Here is a 15,000-nt window from a genome sequence, read left to right as displayed (position 1 = left end):
GGAAATAACCGAAAAAAGAATTGAAGTAAAACTTTCTGCGAAGATTTTCATTAATTAATCGATCGCTAATTAAACGCATCACGCTTCATAGCTATCTTTATTTATTACGCTTTAGGGATCGATCACGTTTGCGTAACACGTTCCGTTAGCGAGCCGCCTGACTCCACGTCGCCGGAAGGTCCGGCGTGACGTTGTACGTGTTATACGAATGATCGCGTGATAAACGACGTAACGAACTGTAATGCCCTCGTGTCATAATTCACGATAAGGATTTGTACGTTTTTATATCGTTTAGCCTTCACAGAAAGCGCTACTCCGTTTTATAGAAGCTACCACCGGTGCTTATTTTGCTGCCACGACTACAAAAAAAAAAAAAATTTGGTCCAAATGCTCCGAAAGCATAACGAGTAAACATGATTAGCGTTCCTCTGAGTCAACAAAATGATTCGAGTGGTTGGAATAAAGCCACAGTGAAGACATGATAGAAAAATAAAATAAAATATAAATACACAGTCAAGTAAACAGGGATAAAGGACGTATACACTCAAGTAGTTACCAAGCACAGCTGGTGGTGTGTTGGGTGTATTTAAAGCACCATATTATTATTATTATTAGTATTATTATTATCATCGTGTCCTTGTCTTTGTCTGTCCTTTTAAAGAGAACGGATGAAGGTCGCTGGCTTGCGTTTTCCACAAATAGCTGTCAAAATGAACAGAAGGAATGTTCGTATTGGATTAACCCCCCCACACACACACCCCACCCCATTAAAGGAACACATCTGAAATAAGACAGACCCTGAGAGAAACACAGTCTTAGAGCTGAAGGCACCAGGATGCAGGGTTGAGATGATCTACATCCGAAGTCCTGGAGTGGATGCGAGGAGATAAAAAGTTCGGGACTTATTTAGGGGATCCGCTGCGGCGTATATCTGAGAGAAGGAAACAATGTAGCGGTCACGTACGGAAGGAAGGAACGTACTTATTTAGCGCATACTGTCATGTGGACACTCACCATCCAGTTTGTCGATCACCTCTCTGGGAACATCTTCCTGGTTGAGTGCCTCGTAGAGCTGCATGGCTCCTGCCTCTCCCTTAGACTGCCGACTCTTCCAACAATGCAGCATGTGGAACTTCATCATGACTTGGTTGCCCTCGGCTTTCGTCTCGATGTCCTCTACGTCCTGTTTGGTCAGGTCCAGGTAAGCGATGGCCACACACTTCCACTCCTTTCCCATGCATTTGGCCACCTGCATCAGCTGCTTATCACTCATGTCCGTCTCTTTCGTTCTTACGCCATCTTGGTGCGGTGAAGAAAAAAAAAAAAAGGAATTGAAAAGGAATTGAACCGCAAATACGCTCTAACTAAAAAAAAAAAACAAAAAAACCTTGGTCAGCTTTGTGATATGTAATAAATGATAAGGAATTACCAGGGATTAAATCATCACCTGACTCGTCACACCAGTGAGGTCTTTTATTGCTCGGCTCCATTTCGGACATGCTGCAGTTTCGCTTCCGACCTGTCGTGAAAATCCCGAAAAAGACATCGTTCCCTTAAGACGTATCCGTCTATGAGTCACTTCGCACAAGAAAGGAGTTATTTTATACATGTATTTATCGTTTAATGCTATCGCCGCCCGGACAAGACGCTCGACTCCGTCTCTACAGGAACTTACTGCATGAACGGCTTCGGGTTTTCTCGACCGTGTTCTCCACGCAGTCTCCTATAACAGAGCGCACAGCTTCGTTAGTTTGAAATACTATATACTATAAATAATGAAAAAAATAATAAAATACTAAAAATAATAGAAATAATCCGAACTACGATACGTCTTGCATTAGTTCCGCTATTTGTGTCAATAAAAAAAGAGTCCGTTTTATTTCCTGACTAGTTGCAGCACTGAACAGTTACAAATTACAAACATCTGTCTTATGCATTAAAGGGGCGGTGCACGATGTTTGAAAACCGAGTCGGGCTGACAAACAAAACACGTGTAGAAAATGAGCAGAAAGGGGCGTGTCTTGTCAACATGCGGCAAAGAGAGTGTTCAGTGCGCATGTGTGACATTAGCATAAAGGGGCGTGTCTTGTCAATATGCGGCGGGGAGAGTGTTCAGTGCGCATGTCTGACATTAGCATAAAGGGGCGTGTCTTGTCAACATGCGGCAAAGAGAGTGTTCAGTGCGCATGTGTGACATTAGCATAAAGGGGCGTGTCTTGTCAATATGCGTCAGAGAGAGTGTTCAGTGTGCATGTGTGACATTAGCAGAAAGGGGCGTGTCTTGTCAATATGCGTCAGAGAGAGTGTTCAGTGCGCATGTGTGACATTAGCATAAAGCGATTGAAACACTGACATGGCGGACACCTGCCGTTACCTCTGCCTGGGGTACTAGGTGTTAAACGTCGTCTTCGGCGTGAAATGGAGCTAAACCGTTCACGCCACAACACACAGTACTACAAAAACACATCTGTATCACCATAGTATTACTCATTGTGTTCATTTACTGATAAAAATATACCCTCAGCCAGCTGCCCCAACAGGTTCCGCCATAATAGTCGCCTGGGTTACGTATGTATGTGTGAGGCGGAGCTACCAAAACAGAGGCGACACCCATTTGGGTTAGGGGTTTGTTTGTTTTGGTGATTTCAAATGTCAAACATTGGCTTTCAAACATCGTGCACCAGGTCTTTAAACAGAATAAATCACGTAAAGGGGCGGAGTTTGCCTAAATATGCTTGACCAATCGAATAAGTGGACCTGAACTAAGGTGTGTATAATGAAGTGACATCACAAGTCACGAGCGCGTGTGTTGTCGTACCGCATGGCCGTAAGTCCCAGATAAACACGGCCGTGCTGATGTCCAGCGCAACATCATGATTGCGAGTGCGATACCGCTTATAAAGCGTGAACGTGACGCCACGGCTGGAGAGAGTGTAACGACTTGTGTAACAGATGAAGAATCTACTCGTCTGTACCTTCTCGTATGGTTGCAGTCCACACGATTTGTTCAGACTCTGCTTCAATGAGCGAGAGCTTGAACGGCGGACGCTGCTCGAAGAACGCCTCGAAGTAACCCTTCATCTTCACCACGGCCAGTGTGAACTGGATGTCCTACAGGAAACAGAAACGACGAGTTACCAAAAATCATCTCCGGGCAGAGGAGCAGCTTCGGTGATAAGGCTGATGTCACCGCTCTGATCTACAGACATCTATCTACAGGCAGCGTTTTAATTCCACTCCAGGACGTTCCTCACTGTTCTGAACCGTATTAGAGAGTAGCTCTTAGAGATGCTGTATGTCTTAGAGACTGTAGCAGTGAGGAAAAGACATGAGGCAGAAATGGAGGTAGCAGAGATGAAGATGAGGATCTCTTTAGGAGTGACGAGGATGGACAGGATTAGTAACGAGGACGTCCGAGGGACGGCTCAGGTCGGCTGTTTTGGGGACAAGGACAGAGAGACTGTACAGAGGAGGGAGATGGTTATGTTAGAAGGATGTTGGAGATGGTAAGAGCTGCAGGTAAGAGGTCAAGAGGAAGGAAAAAGAGGAGATATATTCATTCATTCATTCATTTTCTACCGCTTATCCGAACTTCAGGCGTCATCGGGCATCGAGGCAGGATACACCCTGGACGGAGTGCCAACCCATCACAGGGCACACACACACACTCTCATTCACTCACACACTACGGACAATTTTCCAGAGATGCCAATCAACCTACCATGCATGTCTTTGGGCCGGGGGAGGAAACCCCCGAGGCACGGGGACAACATGCAAACTCCACATACACAAGGCGGAGGCGGGAATCGAACCCCCAACCCTGGAGGTGTGAGGCGAACGTGCTAACCACTAAGCCACCGTGCCTCCCAGAGGAGATATATGGATGTGTTAAATGAGGACGTGAAGCTAATTGGTGTGAGAGTAGAGGACGATGAGGATAGAGTTAGAGTTAGGTGAGAGCTGATGATTCGCTGTGGTGACCCCTAACGGGAACAGACCAAAGTAGAAGAAGAAGATGATATTATTATTTAATGCAAGTTTGTGGATACTGCAGGAATTTGTGAATTTCCCATTTGGATGAATAACGTATCTACCGATCTGTCTGTCTGTCTGTCAGTCTGTCTGTCAGTCTGTCTTTCCGTCTGTCTGTCTGTCTGTCTATCAGTCTGTCCGACTGTCTGTCTGTCAGTGTGTCTTTCCATCTGTCTGTCTGTCTGTCAGTCTGTCAGTCTGTCAGTGTGTCTTTCCATCTGTCTGTCTGTCTGTCAGTCTGTCTGTCAGTCTGTCTGTCAGTCTGTCTTTCTGTCTGTCTGTCTGTCTGTCTGTCAGTCAGTCTGTCTGTCAGTCTGTCTGTCAGTCTGTCTGTCTGTCTGTCTGTCTGTTAGTCTGTCTTTCCGTCTGTCTGTCTGTCTGTCTGTCTGTCTGTCTGTCTGTCTGAGTTTTTAGGCAAGAGCTATGTTCTCACCTCAGGTGTGATGTCTCCCTGAGGCTCGCTGATCAGACGGTACTTCCTGTTCTCCTCCAGCAGTTTCTGGCACTGAGGCGGCTTCTCGATCTTCATGTACTTTTTCTTTGCGGTCCTTACTTCCTTTCTAATGTCCTGTGAGGATAAAGAGAGCGAAATTCTCTCGAGCTTAGATGTAAAATTCGGACAAAGTATGCACAGAAAAACCCGTATGCAATGTTGATGTCGAGTTCTTGATTCTGACCAATCAGAATCAAGAACTCGACATCAACATCGTTATTTTCTGTATATCTATACTTTATTTTTTTTCTTTGTTCTTACGAACGACACGACATTAAAGCGTGACACAGGAACCACACTGACATAGTCGTGACTCGCACGTGCGAGTTTCACACCAGACCGAACACCTTATCTGACTTTACAGGTCTTATGATAATCGTATGCGTTTACCCGAAAGATAAAATGTACACAATACGTAGTTATTCATAAAGTAAGACAGGTCATAGTGAGAGACATGGTTGAATGGTTGACATCTAATAAGAACGAGACAGCATCATATCAGTAGTTAGAAGAGATCTAGGGTGAAAGTCTGACTCAGCCTGATGCGTGAGAAAGCTCATGAAAATTTGGAATTTTATTAGAGGATGTTTATTTATTATTATTAATAATAATAATAATAATAATAATAATAATAATAATAATAATAATAATCATGAAGAAAATCGACAAATCATATGATCTGCATGCTTCCTTTCGTTAGATTTTTCATTTTATTTATTTATTTATTTATTTATTTATTTATTTATTTATTATTGTTGCTTTATCTTTAATTTAAACTTCATGATTAAGCGACTAAATTAAGCTACTTTATTCTTCTTCTTATTATTATTATTATTATTATTAATCTATTACAAAATTTATATGTGAAACAGGTTATAATCATAAACTTCAAATTTTACACGCACACACACACATACACAAGCACGCACGCACAAACACACACACATATGCACACACACACACACGCACACATTTCTTGTAAAGTGTCATGCTGGGGAAAAAAAAGCACAAATAGTAACACCTCTACACTACGTCTGGTTGAGACCACACACACGCACACACACACACACACGCACGCACACGCACACACACACGCGCACAAACCAGCTCTAAAAGCGGATCTAAAAATGGCGAAGCATTGATGACATAACTCTCATACCATTACGATTAGCTCCCACTTACACCATATCATGACTGCTTCAGGATGACGTCACACTTACAGTAACTTAAATGAAGCATGGCATCTTCCCCGGCGATATTTATACCATGACCGTTCTGAACTAGAATTATTTTCCTTAGGCACTGTATGAACCCTGCAGTCGTTATATTCAGTAATGCTTTACAAATCAATGTTTATTACATAGTACATATAGAACCTGATACTGCTTGTGTAAATGCTCACGCTAATAAAGACTCACATTTTATAAAGCACATCAGGGGGCATGAGAAAAGATTAAAATGTGACGTCGCGTGATGTTATAGGGGGATAATCAGCTATGGGGTGGTGTGATGCCGACTGACAGGAAGCTGACTTACTGTACTGCTAGCGTCCTGATGTTCGGCATTAACAAGTGAATTCGCCTGTTGATTTATTTTTATTCCCTTTTTTTATTCATTCATTCATTTTCTACCGCTTATCCGAACTTCTCGGGTCACGGGGAGCCTGTGCCTATCTCAGGCGTCATCGGGCATCGAGGTAGGATACACCCTGGACGGACTGCCAATCCATTGCGGGGCACACATACACTCTCATTCACTCACACACTACGGACAAATTTCCAGAGTTGCCAATCAACCTACCATGCATGTCTTTGGACCGGGGGAGGAAACCCGGAGTACCCGGAGGAAACCCCCGAGGCACGGGGTGAACATGCAAACTCCACACACACGAGGCGGAGGCGCGAATCGAACCCCCAACCATGGAGGTGTGAGGCGAACGTGCTAACCACTAAGCCACCGTTACCCCTCCCTTTTTTTATTTTATCTTATTTAATCGAACATCTACGTAGCAACTTAAATCCTGATACAGCAGCTGTTCCTTTTTTTTCTCGACAAGCACCTTAAAAAAAACTTTGCTGATTTAAATCGTTGCAGTTGTCAGAAATGAGTCAACCAATGAGAATCCAGAATACAACATGATTATTATTATAATTATTATAATTATTATAATAATAATTATTATTATTATTATTATAGCTATTCAAAAAAAAAAAAATGTAACAAAGTAAATCAAACTGCTATCTATACTACAGTTAACGCTGCAGATCCTGTGGTCCGTTTGGTCCGTATAAATATTACTTATTATAATGTACAACCTTATTATGCCTACAGTTAGCATTGCTGCTACTGCCGAACAAATCAAGGTTCTTACGGCGATATCAGATTCGTTGTTGGTAGCGAGGTAGACCCTGAAAGAGTACGAGTCCTGCTGTCCCACTTCCTTATAGATCTGGACGACGCCGTGATGCTCGGCCGGCTTGGACGTCTGTACGACCGGTCCCACCGGAGACAGCGACGACACGTTCCACTTTATATGACTGCGCGAGTGATCGACCGACGGCTCGATGAGGCCTTTGTGGTCCTTCACGTGCAATACGCTGAATTTCACCTCGTTGTCCTGATCTGATGTGCGAGAAACAAGAAAGTGAAAAAACTTACAGACGGAAAAATCTGAATGAGATTGTAAAGCTGTTATTAGCAATCGTGCTAATACAATAATATTCTGCTCACTTAGCACAAAAATCTTCGCTACGTTTAAACGAGGTTAATACGGAATAGCGTGGATCGATACTATTTCATTCTTTAACAAATAAGAAATAAACGTTTGCTTTGTATCAGGTTAGAATTCGAAGATTAAGGAAGATGATCTTCATGACGCAACTCATGACTCAACAAGATTTGCGCTATTTCTGGATTCTCGCTCGTAGCCGTTATGTAATTGTAGATTACAGTAAATGACGTCGCTGTACCTGACAGACAGAGCGAATGAGGAAACTGGATGGACTTGAGGATGGAAGGATCGCAGTCCACGTCGAAAATCGGCCCAGCGAGTTTCCACGAGTCGTTCAGGAAAGCACCGAACTTGCTCCAGGACAGGACACGGTAGCGGATCCGGACCTTCTGAGACACCTCGAACACCAGCCCCGTCTCCGAGCACTCGTACACTCCCTCGTCCTCCAGAGTCAACCTGACACCAAGTACAACCGGGTCTGAACAGTCAGAGGTGGTTTTCACAAATAGTTCTTCTAACGTAACGGATCTTATAACGTAAACGATCATGAAAATAATCGCGGACGATAAATTGCGAAAGCGTGAATTGCGATGTTGGCTCACTTACTGCCAGCGATTTTCACAGATTTCTCTTGGTGTCACGAGCTGGTGGACTGGTTTCTGTAGGTGAAACAGTTACTGCTTTCAGAATATGTTCGGAAAAGCAATAAATAAATAACTAAATACGAACATAAATAAATAAACAAACAAACAAACAAACAAACTAGTGGTTTTTCAATTGTTTTATCAATCATGTGAGCCCAAGATTTGCTCAAATGCTCAGAAAGGTTTGTGGAGGTTTAGCTGACCATCAGAACCATACAGCAGTGGTCCCCAACCCCCGGGCCGCGTACCGGTACCGGTCCATGGACCAAATGGTACCGGGCTGCCCAAGAAACATTAAAATATTTCCATTTTATTTACTGTGGTGTATTTCTCTCGGGTTTGTGCGACTTTTCATGGACGAGAGGTTAACCGAGAGCTGAGAGACGTCACCTAAAGACGCAGCAATACCGCGCATGCTCAAAATATCATGATATCGGGTCAGGTTTAGGTGACGTCTGGAGCCGAGCGGCTGCGAGCGGCAGTGGTGTTGTAGCTTTGGTGGAGAGAGAAGGTGTGTATCGCTCTTCTCTCTGTTCACCGGTACTTTGTCATGTTTAACAGTGCTTGGTGTACGTGTATATTGTGTTTGCTCAAATTTAACCCACAAATTAGCAAAAATGAGCACGAAACAGATGTTGTTAGAAAGTTAGAAACTCTGCCGGTGTTCTGGATTAAAGTCATGGCAGAATACCCTGAGATTGTCACCACAGCACTTAAATCCCTATCGCCATTTCCGACATGCTGTCTATGTGAAGCGGGGTTTTCTGCAGTAACGGCAACCAAAACAAAACACCGGAATAAACTGGACATAAGCGACACACTTCGGGTGTCATTGTCTCCTATTACCCCAGATGGAACCGTCTCGTTGTAAAGAAACAAGCTCAGGGTTCTCATTGATTTAGCGTTGTAGTGAGTTAAAAAGGCATGTTTAAATATAGCTGCCACCCCACACCCCCACCCCCAGCGGGCCGCGGTAAAATGATCAAACATTGACCGGTCCACGGCGAAAAAAAGATTGGGGACCACTGCCATACAGTATGTGTCTGTTGAACCCTCAAACAATGTGTTCTCGTGCCACTTTCTCCACTTGTTCCCCACCAGTCTTCTGGGAAGCCGTTCGGCGTGATTTCAGAGCTTAGCTGTGTGGATTCGCCGTTTCTTCTACGCCATCTACCGTGTTGTTCGATGGGTTTCTTACATGCGCGGTCCGTTTCGGATCGCCACACGGGATTTCAACAGGATTTAGATCTGGGCTTTAACTATTCTGGCCATTCCAGAATTCTCAGTTATTTACTGTTCATATGGTTTTTGGTGGATTTACTGGTATGTTTTGGGTCACTGTCATGTTTCAAGGTCTCACATGTTCCTCAAGCAAATCTTTTTAGGAGGGAAAAAAAAACAATGTTGAGCGAAATTAATATCCAAAGATACTCACCTGAAGAAGGCTACATTTCTCACAGAACGGCTTTATGTGGTGACCTGAGAACATAAGAGTACAGATCACGGTCAGAGCTTTTCACGTTGACCTCATGATTCTGCACAAAGCGACCGAGTGACTCGTTACCCATTAAGTAAAACTTTGTTATTTAAACTCTGGACTTTGCTCAAGAAGTTAAAATGACTCTGAATCTTTACTTGACTCTGAGTTTTTATGTGCAGGAATCAGTGAATCGACACCGAATCGACTTCGATGTGAACTGGGATTCTGAAAAGGAAATTTATCAAGCGAATTAATTTAGATAAATTCTTATTTGGTGTGTTTTTATATCTTACTTATTTGAACATATTATTTGTAGAATTGTATGCTTCCTTTATCTTCTGTGAAGCTCTTTGAGATGCTACTCTTAAAGGCACTAAAGAAAATAAAGTTTATTATTGTGTTATTATTATTAAATAGCTTTGTTTGCCTGCATAAAATATATGCTTCGTGTCTCATCTGAGTTTCTGACTCACCTGAGACGATTCGATTCGATTGTTAAAATGCTATTATAACAACCGATTTCCGATTCGGTTCCTATCATATGACTCCTTGGTGAGTCATATGATAGGAACCGAATCGGTAATCGATTGTTACAATAGCATTTTATTTGACCTTAATAAGATAATTTATCGCACATTAACGAACTTAAGACTTTCACCGTTTCCCGTGACAGAAAGCGAGCGCATTGGGGGCACGTACAGGACTTCCAGAAAACGTCTGAATACCAGAGAGTTCGAATCACTTGAGCGAATCATTCTAGATTCACGTCATCGACTTGTATCACAGTTCATGCTCTGCCTCCAGACCATCCCCTGTAGCATCACGCTACGCTTTCAGGGACTCTGGGGTAATTTCTATCATTTCAGATACTTTCCCTTAACGACGATGAGTCAGAAAAAAGAATGAGTGTCATTTATCCCAGTCGGGTTCACTTTGCCCCCTAATCCCAAACTACAATAATGCAACACACCTGCACGATACATTACGCATGTTTATAGTGGCGCTCTTCGGCTGGAGAATCATATAATCTACGCCGGATATCTTGGTGATGCAATATTGCAAAAATAAATATACATATAAATAAATAATAATAAAAAACAGTTATTTGTTAATCAATTGTATTTGTTTTGTTATCCCTGCACTTGGGTCTTTATCCCCATTCGCCTTTTCTGTGACAGGTCGATTTCAAACGCATCACGTGCGTCTCGATCGATCGCGTTTTGTTACACGGTCCGACTGATCGATAACAAGAACTCGCGCAAGTATTTTTGTTAAAATTTTCATCTACTTGCAGCCAAATAAGGGTCTGATAACAGTGATAATTCACTGTGAGTTCCTATTATCCGGCGCCTGATCGAGTCAGAATTCACGTTGTTGTTACGCGATGAAGTGCCACGTACCCGATTCCAACAAACACAGATCTCCTCTGCTTTGTTTCTGGAATTAATTCCTTAATTACGAAAACTTTTCATATCGACACGTGGACGAGTAAGACGAAAGAAATTACCGTTGCTCGTGTCTGGTCCGGTCTCTGTGCACGAGGCTGAAACAAAAAAGCACAGCAAAACCTTCGTGAGATGAATCAGCGCTTCGTCATAAAACACATGATGAAATAAATGTGATCGTACGTCCAGACCATAAAGGTCAAGTGTTTATTCGACCGTCACTTCATGATAAAGAGGGAGAAGTTGAGAGGGTCATTTGATTCGTACCGTCGGTGACTCCTCCGGCGCATGATTCCACATTTTCTGTCAGAAGACATACGCGTGAAAATACGTGTTTAGTAAAAGAGTTCAGGAAAAAGGTTTCACTGCTGATAAACACATTCGGTGTCCTGACCGTATGAATAAAAACAGCGTGATCTCATTCGCATGCATAAACAAAATAATAAAAATTAAAAAAAAACATTTTATGTAACAAAGAAAAACATAATAGTGTTGATATGATGACAGTCATTTATAAGAGTCAGAGGTAAAGCTGTAATTTTACATGTTCCACCACAGGAAGGTCTTTCAGGATGGAACAATCTGAACCCTGCACTTTCTCAGTAACTGCACTTTCTCTGCTTTATTTACCTTCGAGAGAAAGCGAAGGATCGTCTGCTTGCTTTTTTTTGGCTGTATCGCAACATTAAACCTAAAATTTGTCACTATATATCGCAATGATGTTGGGCAAATTCTCTGTGTCAACTGTTGACTGCCTGAGAACTAAATACGCAAGAAAGGAAAAAAAAATGTACGTATCCGAACCTGGATCTCTTTCGTTTTCCTCTTCCTCTTCTTCCTCCTCTTCTTCGTCCGCGCTGTCTTCTGACGACGATTCTGCGCTTTCTGAATGCAGGAAGAACGATAATGAAGCAAGAAGCACAGGACTCACTCATGGTGTTCATTTAAAATACTAGATGACGTGTTAATAACGTCATTAAAGCATCGATAGAGTTTAAACCATCGTCCATGGGGACGTGTAAGACAGAGCATCATGCTATCGATTAATTGTTCACATTTAGCTCTATAGCAGTGCTCCCCAGACGCCGGGCCGCACTGAAAGAATAAATCATTTATTTTATTTCCGTTTTATTTCCGACTATCACAATTACACCATTACACGGTTATTATTAAAAATGTCCTCGTTGTATAATTTTGTTTGTCTAAAATTGTATCATTTTATACGTCTAACCGGTCGCTGGTTTAAAAATATTTTTGAGCTCGATAGTGTTATTGCTGCACCTAGTGGTGAAATATAGGAACTGCAAGAATGAATAATTGAAGCCCATTTTTATCTCTCTGTATAATCATTGTTAATGAAGACAGAACTGTTAATAAAAAGGATAAGTAAGGGTTAAATGTAAAGTTTAATGTGTCGATTATATAAATAACCGTTTCTTTTGTGAGATATAAATATTGCAATGACAAAAAAGGTGGATTACAGAGCGGATGATGCTAGCGGAAAACACGTGTAATGTTTTGTAATGTAAACGAGTCATGTTTTAGCGTGAATTTTAGAGTGAAAAAAGAGCAATTGTGTCTTAATGAAAGGAACCAAAAACACACATAATAAGAATAAACATTTGACAGCGGTGTATATTTTACCTGAGCTGTTGTACTCGTTGTCAGTCTGACTGTCTGTTTTGGAAGCAAAAATAATAAGGTATTAATGGAATTTAAGGTATTAAAGGTGGGGTCTCCGATGTTTAAGAAATGCTCAAAAAACAAAAATCAAAACAAACGTGTAGCCAATGAGCAGAAAGGGGCGGGGCTTGTCAATATGCGGTGGAGAGACTGTTCAGTGCGCATGTGTGACGTTAGCAGAAAGCTGTTTTAACATTGACATGGAGGATAAAAACAAAGAAAGAAAGAGAAGAAAGACTTACGATAAGGACAAGAAGTAGGACGTGTTAATATAGGATCAGCTTTCCAGCGCTGGAGAGAACTGAAGGAGCAGGAAGTTGGCCACATATTCACAGGTTGGAGTTTCCCGAGTCAATAACTCCTGAGCTAAACGCTGTTACTACACAAATAACACCTCTTTTCTATTGTAGTAATATAGAGAGGCAGCTACAACCACGTTTTGTGTAGTAACAGCATTTAGCTCAGGAGTTATCGACTCGGGAAACTCCGACCTGTGAATATGTGGCCGTCTTTACTTAAGACGCCGAGGCGCTTTTTTCCTTCTCGATAGGTGAGTAACGTTGGTTTTGCTTTGTTACACAGAACTAATATATGCCTTTGTCCTTTACATCATTATGCTTGTGTGGCATTTTTGCTTGTTTGTTTATCTACAATCGTATCGTTCTTCCCTTCAGCTATGATAAAGACACGTTTCTTTTCGTTAGTCGCCTGGGTTACGTATGTATGTGTGGGCGGAGCTATCGATACAGGGGTGGGACCCGTTTGGGTTAGGGCCGTGTTTGTTTTGGTGATTTTATATGTCAACATTGGCTTTCAAACATCAGAGACCCCACCTTTAAGTCTTTCGTTCGGTGCATTTTATTTAGACTGATTGCATCGCTGCTAATAAATCACAATAACAGTTGTAGATATTCGTGACAGTCAAGTCAGAACTTTAGTATGTACTTTAAATGTATGCAGTTTGATTACAAAATAAATCCACCGGAACGCACAAGCTGTCCGTGTGTGTCACCTTCTGAAAGGTGCGTGTGCTGAATTGTCTTTTCTTTTGTTTAGTAAAATCTGTTCCAGTTAGAGATGTTAAGAAAATGCGACAGTAAATAATGTGTGGTATAAAAATATAGGACATGAAGATGTTAATAATTAAAATACGTACATCCCGACATCATGCTAGTCATAATAACTGATCGGAATTTTTAAAGCTAAAACAATTAAACCTTTAATTTTTTTTTTTTTAATAGAGACGTTGATTTAAATGCTCAGCGTTTAAAGACCTCCAAGAAAACCACCAATGATTAGCTCTAGGTTTTTCTTTACTGTCATCTCTAACGGATTTATTAGCGTCTAATTGTGTTATAGCTATTAATTTAGCCTCCTGGGTGATAACTAGATAACCGAAATTTGTAGATTTCTGTTTGCCTTCGAGTTAAAGTCAGGCTCTGGGAAACGGCTTGATCGACATTTGGGAAGTGATTATCTCTGAAAATCCGCCCCTGAGAGATGATTAGTGAGATCAAGGACGTCTACGGAGCGCAGTGATGATCGAGCAACCGACTCAAGGAGAAGTGGTACAGAGCTGACAGGAGGACACACTGGGCGAGGGCTGGACCGGAGAGAGAAATGAAGCTGTAGTGCTCTCTGGTGGAGGAACTGAGAAATGAACGTCTTACCTTTCAGCTCTGAAGCAGGAACGTCTCTGTTTCTGTAGAGAGAAATGCAAAACAGTTATTCTAAACCAACAGACAGACAGAGAGACAGACAGACGGACAGACAGACAGAGATAGACAAACTTTAGTTTACAAATAAGTAAAAAAAAAAAAGTTAGAGAACACTTTGTTCCCTACACTGAGACCAACACTGAGAGAACGAGGAGCTTCTTTCTGCAGGATGTTTGGGCCATAAAACATCACATGAATTACACAGAACTGCACACATCTGTTCACAAGAGTCACATTGTTCAGCTACAAATCTTTCTCTATCATCGCAGCCTTCTGCGTACGGCCCTGCGTAGTCGACGACCTAGCTGGGTCCCGATTGCTAACCGTGCGTTATCGCCATCAACACATGAAATACGCAGAAGATCATCGAGATCAGTCCGCGGATCATTGGAAAAAAATGGCCTGGTCTGAAGAATCAAGGTTCCTGGTGCATCACGTTGAAGGCCGAGCACATGGTGAAGTCGTGGCCTAATGGTTAGAGCAGTGGTCCCCAACCTCCGGGCCGCGGACCGGCACCGGTCCGTGGAACAAATGGTACCGGGCCGCCCAAGGAATATTAAATTATTTCCATTTTATTTACTGTGTTGTATTTCTCTCGGGTTTGTGCGACTTTCCATGGACGAGAGGTTAACCGGGAGCTGAGAGACGTCACCTAAATCCGCACCCATACCGCGCATGCGCAAAATATCATGATATCAGCCTGGAGGTGTGTTTGGGGTCACTGTCCTGTTGAAAAGGCAATGGGTCCAAACTTTTGGAAGGTGTGTCCAAACT

General features: G+C 42.3%; 1 protein-coding gene across 2 annotated transcripts in view; it reads right to left on the bottom strand.

Annotated features, from left to right (window-relative positions):
* Positions 1–15,000, bottom strand: part of si:dkeyp-97b10.3 (NACHT, LRR and PYD domains-containing protein 1a allele 5) — a 23,143-nt gene that overhangs the window by 1,188 nt on the left and 6,955 nt on the right. Inside the window, exons 2-16 of one of the 2 annotated variants that reach the window (XM_027153295.2) lie at positions 14,179–14,210; positions 12,470–12,502; positions 11,630–11,710; positions 11,093–11,128; positions 10,888–10,923; positions 9,336–9,379; positions 7,863–7,915; positions 7,495–7,712; positions 6,897–7,147; positions 4,466–4,600; positions 2,976–3,111; positions 1,676–1,723; positions 1,448–1,519; positions 1,015–1,299; positions 1–931 (exon numbers count right to left, since the gene is read on the bottom strand). The exon at positions 1–931 is cut by the window's left edge and continues 1,188 nt beyond it. In XM_027153295.2, the coding sequence (XP_027009096.2) occupies positions 903–931; positions 1,015–1,299; positions 1,448–1,519; positions 1,676–1,723; positions 2,976–3,111; positions 4,466–4,600; positions 6,897–7,147; positions 7,495–7,712; positions 7,863–7,915; positions 9,336–9,379; positions 10,888–10,923; positions 11,093–11,128; positions 11,630–11,710; positions 12,470–12,502; positions 14,179–14,210 (1,489 nt within the window). In that variant the 3' untranslated portion in view covers positions 1–902. Of the gene's footprint in view, positions 932–1,014; positions 1,300–1,429; positions 1,520–1,675; positions 1,724–2,975; positions 3,112–4,465; positions 4,601–6,896; positions 7,148–7,494; positions 7,713–7,862; positions 7,916–9,335; positions 9,380–10,887; positions 10,924–11,092; positions 11,129–11,629; positions 11,711–12,469; positions 12,503–14,178; positions 14,211–15,000 lie in introns of both variants that reach the window. The other variant, XM_027153293.2, reaches the window with a different exon arrangement.

This window comes from Tachysurus fulvidraco, chromosome 22, assembly GCF_022655615.1.
Source record: "Tachysurus fulvidraco isolate hzauxx_2018 chromosome 22, HZAU_PFXX_2.0, whole genome shotgun sequence".
NCBI lineage: Eukaryota > Metazoa > Chordata > Actinopteri > Siluriformes > Bagridae > Tachysurus > Tachysurus fulvidraco.
Note: the sequence above shows the minus strand (reverse complement) of the source record. Positions and strands in the feature narration are given on the sequence as shown.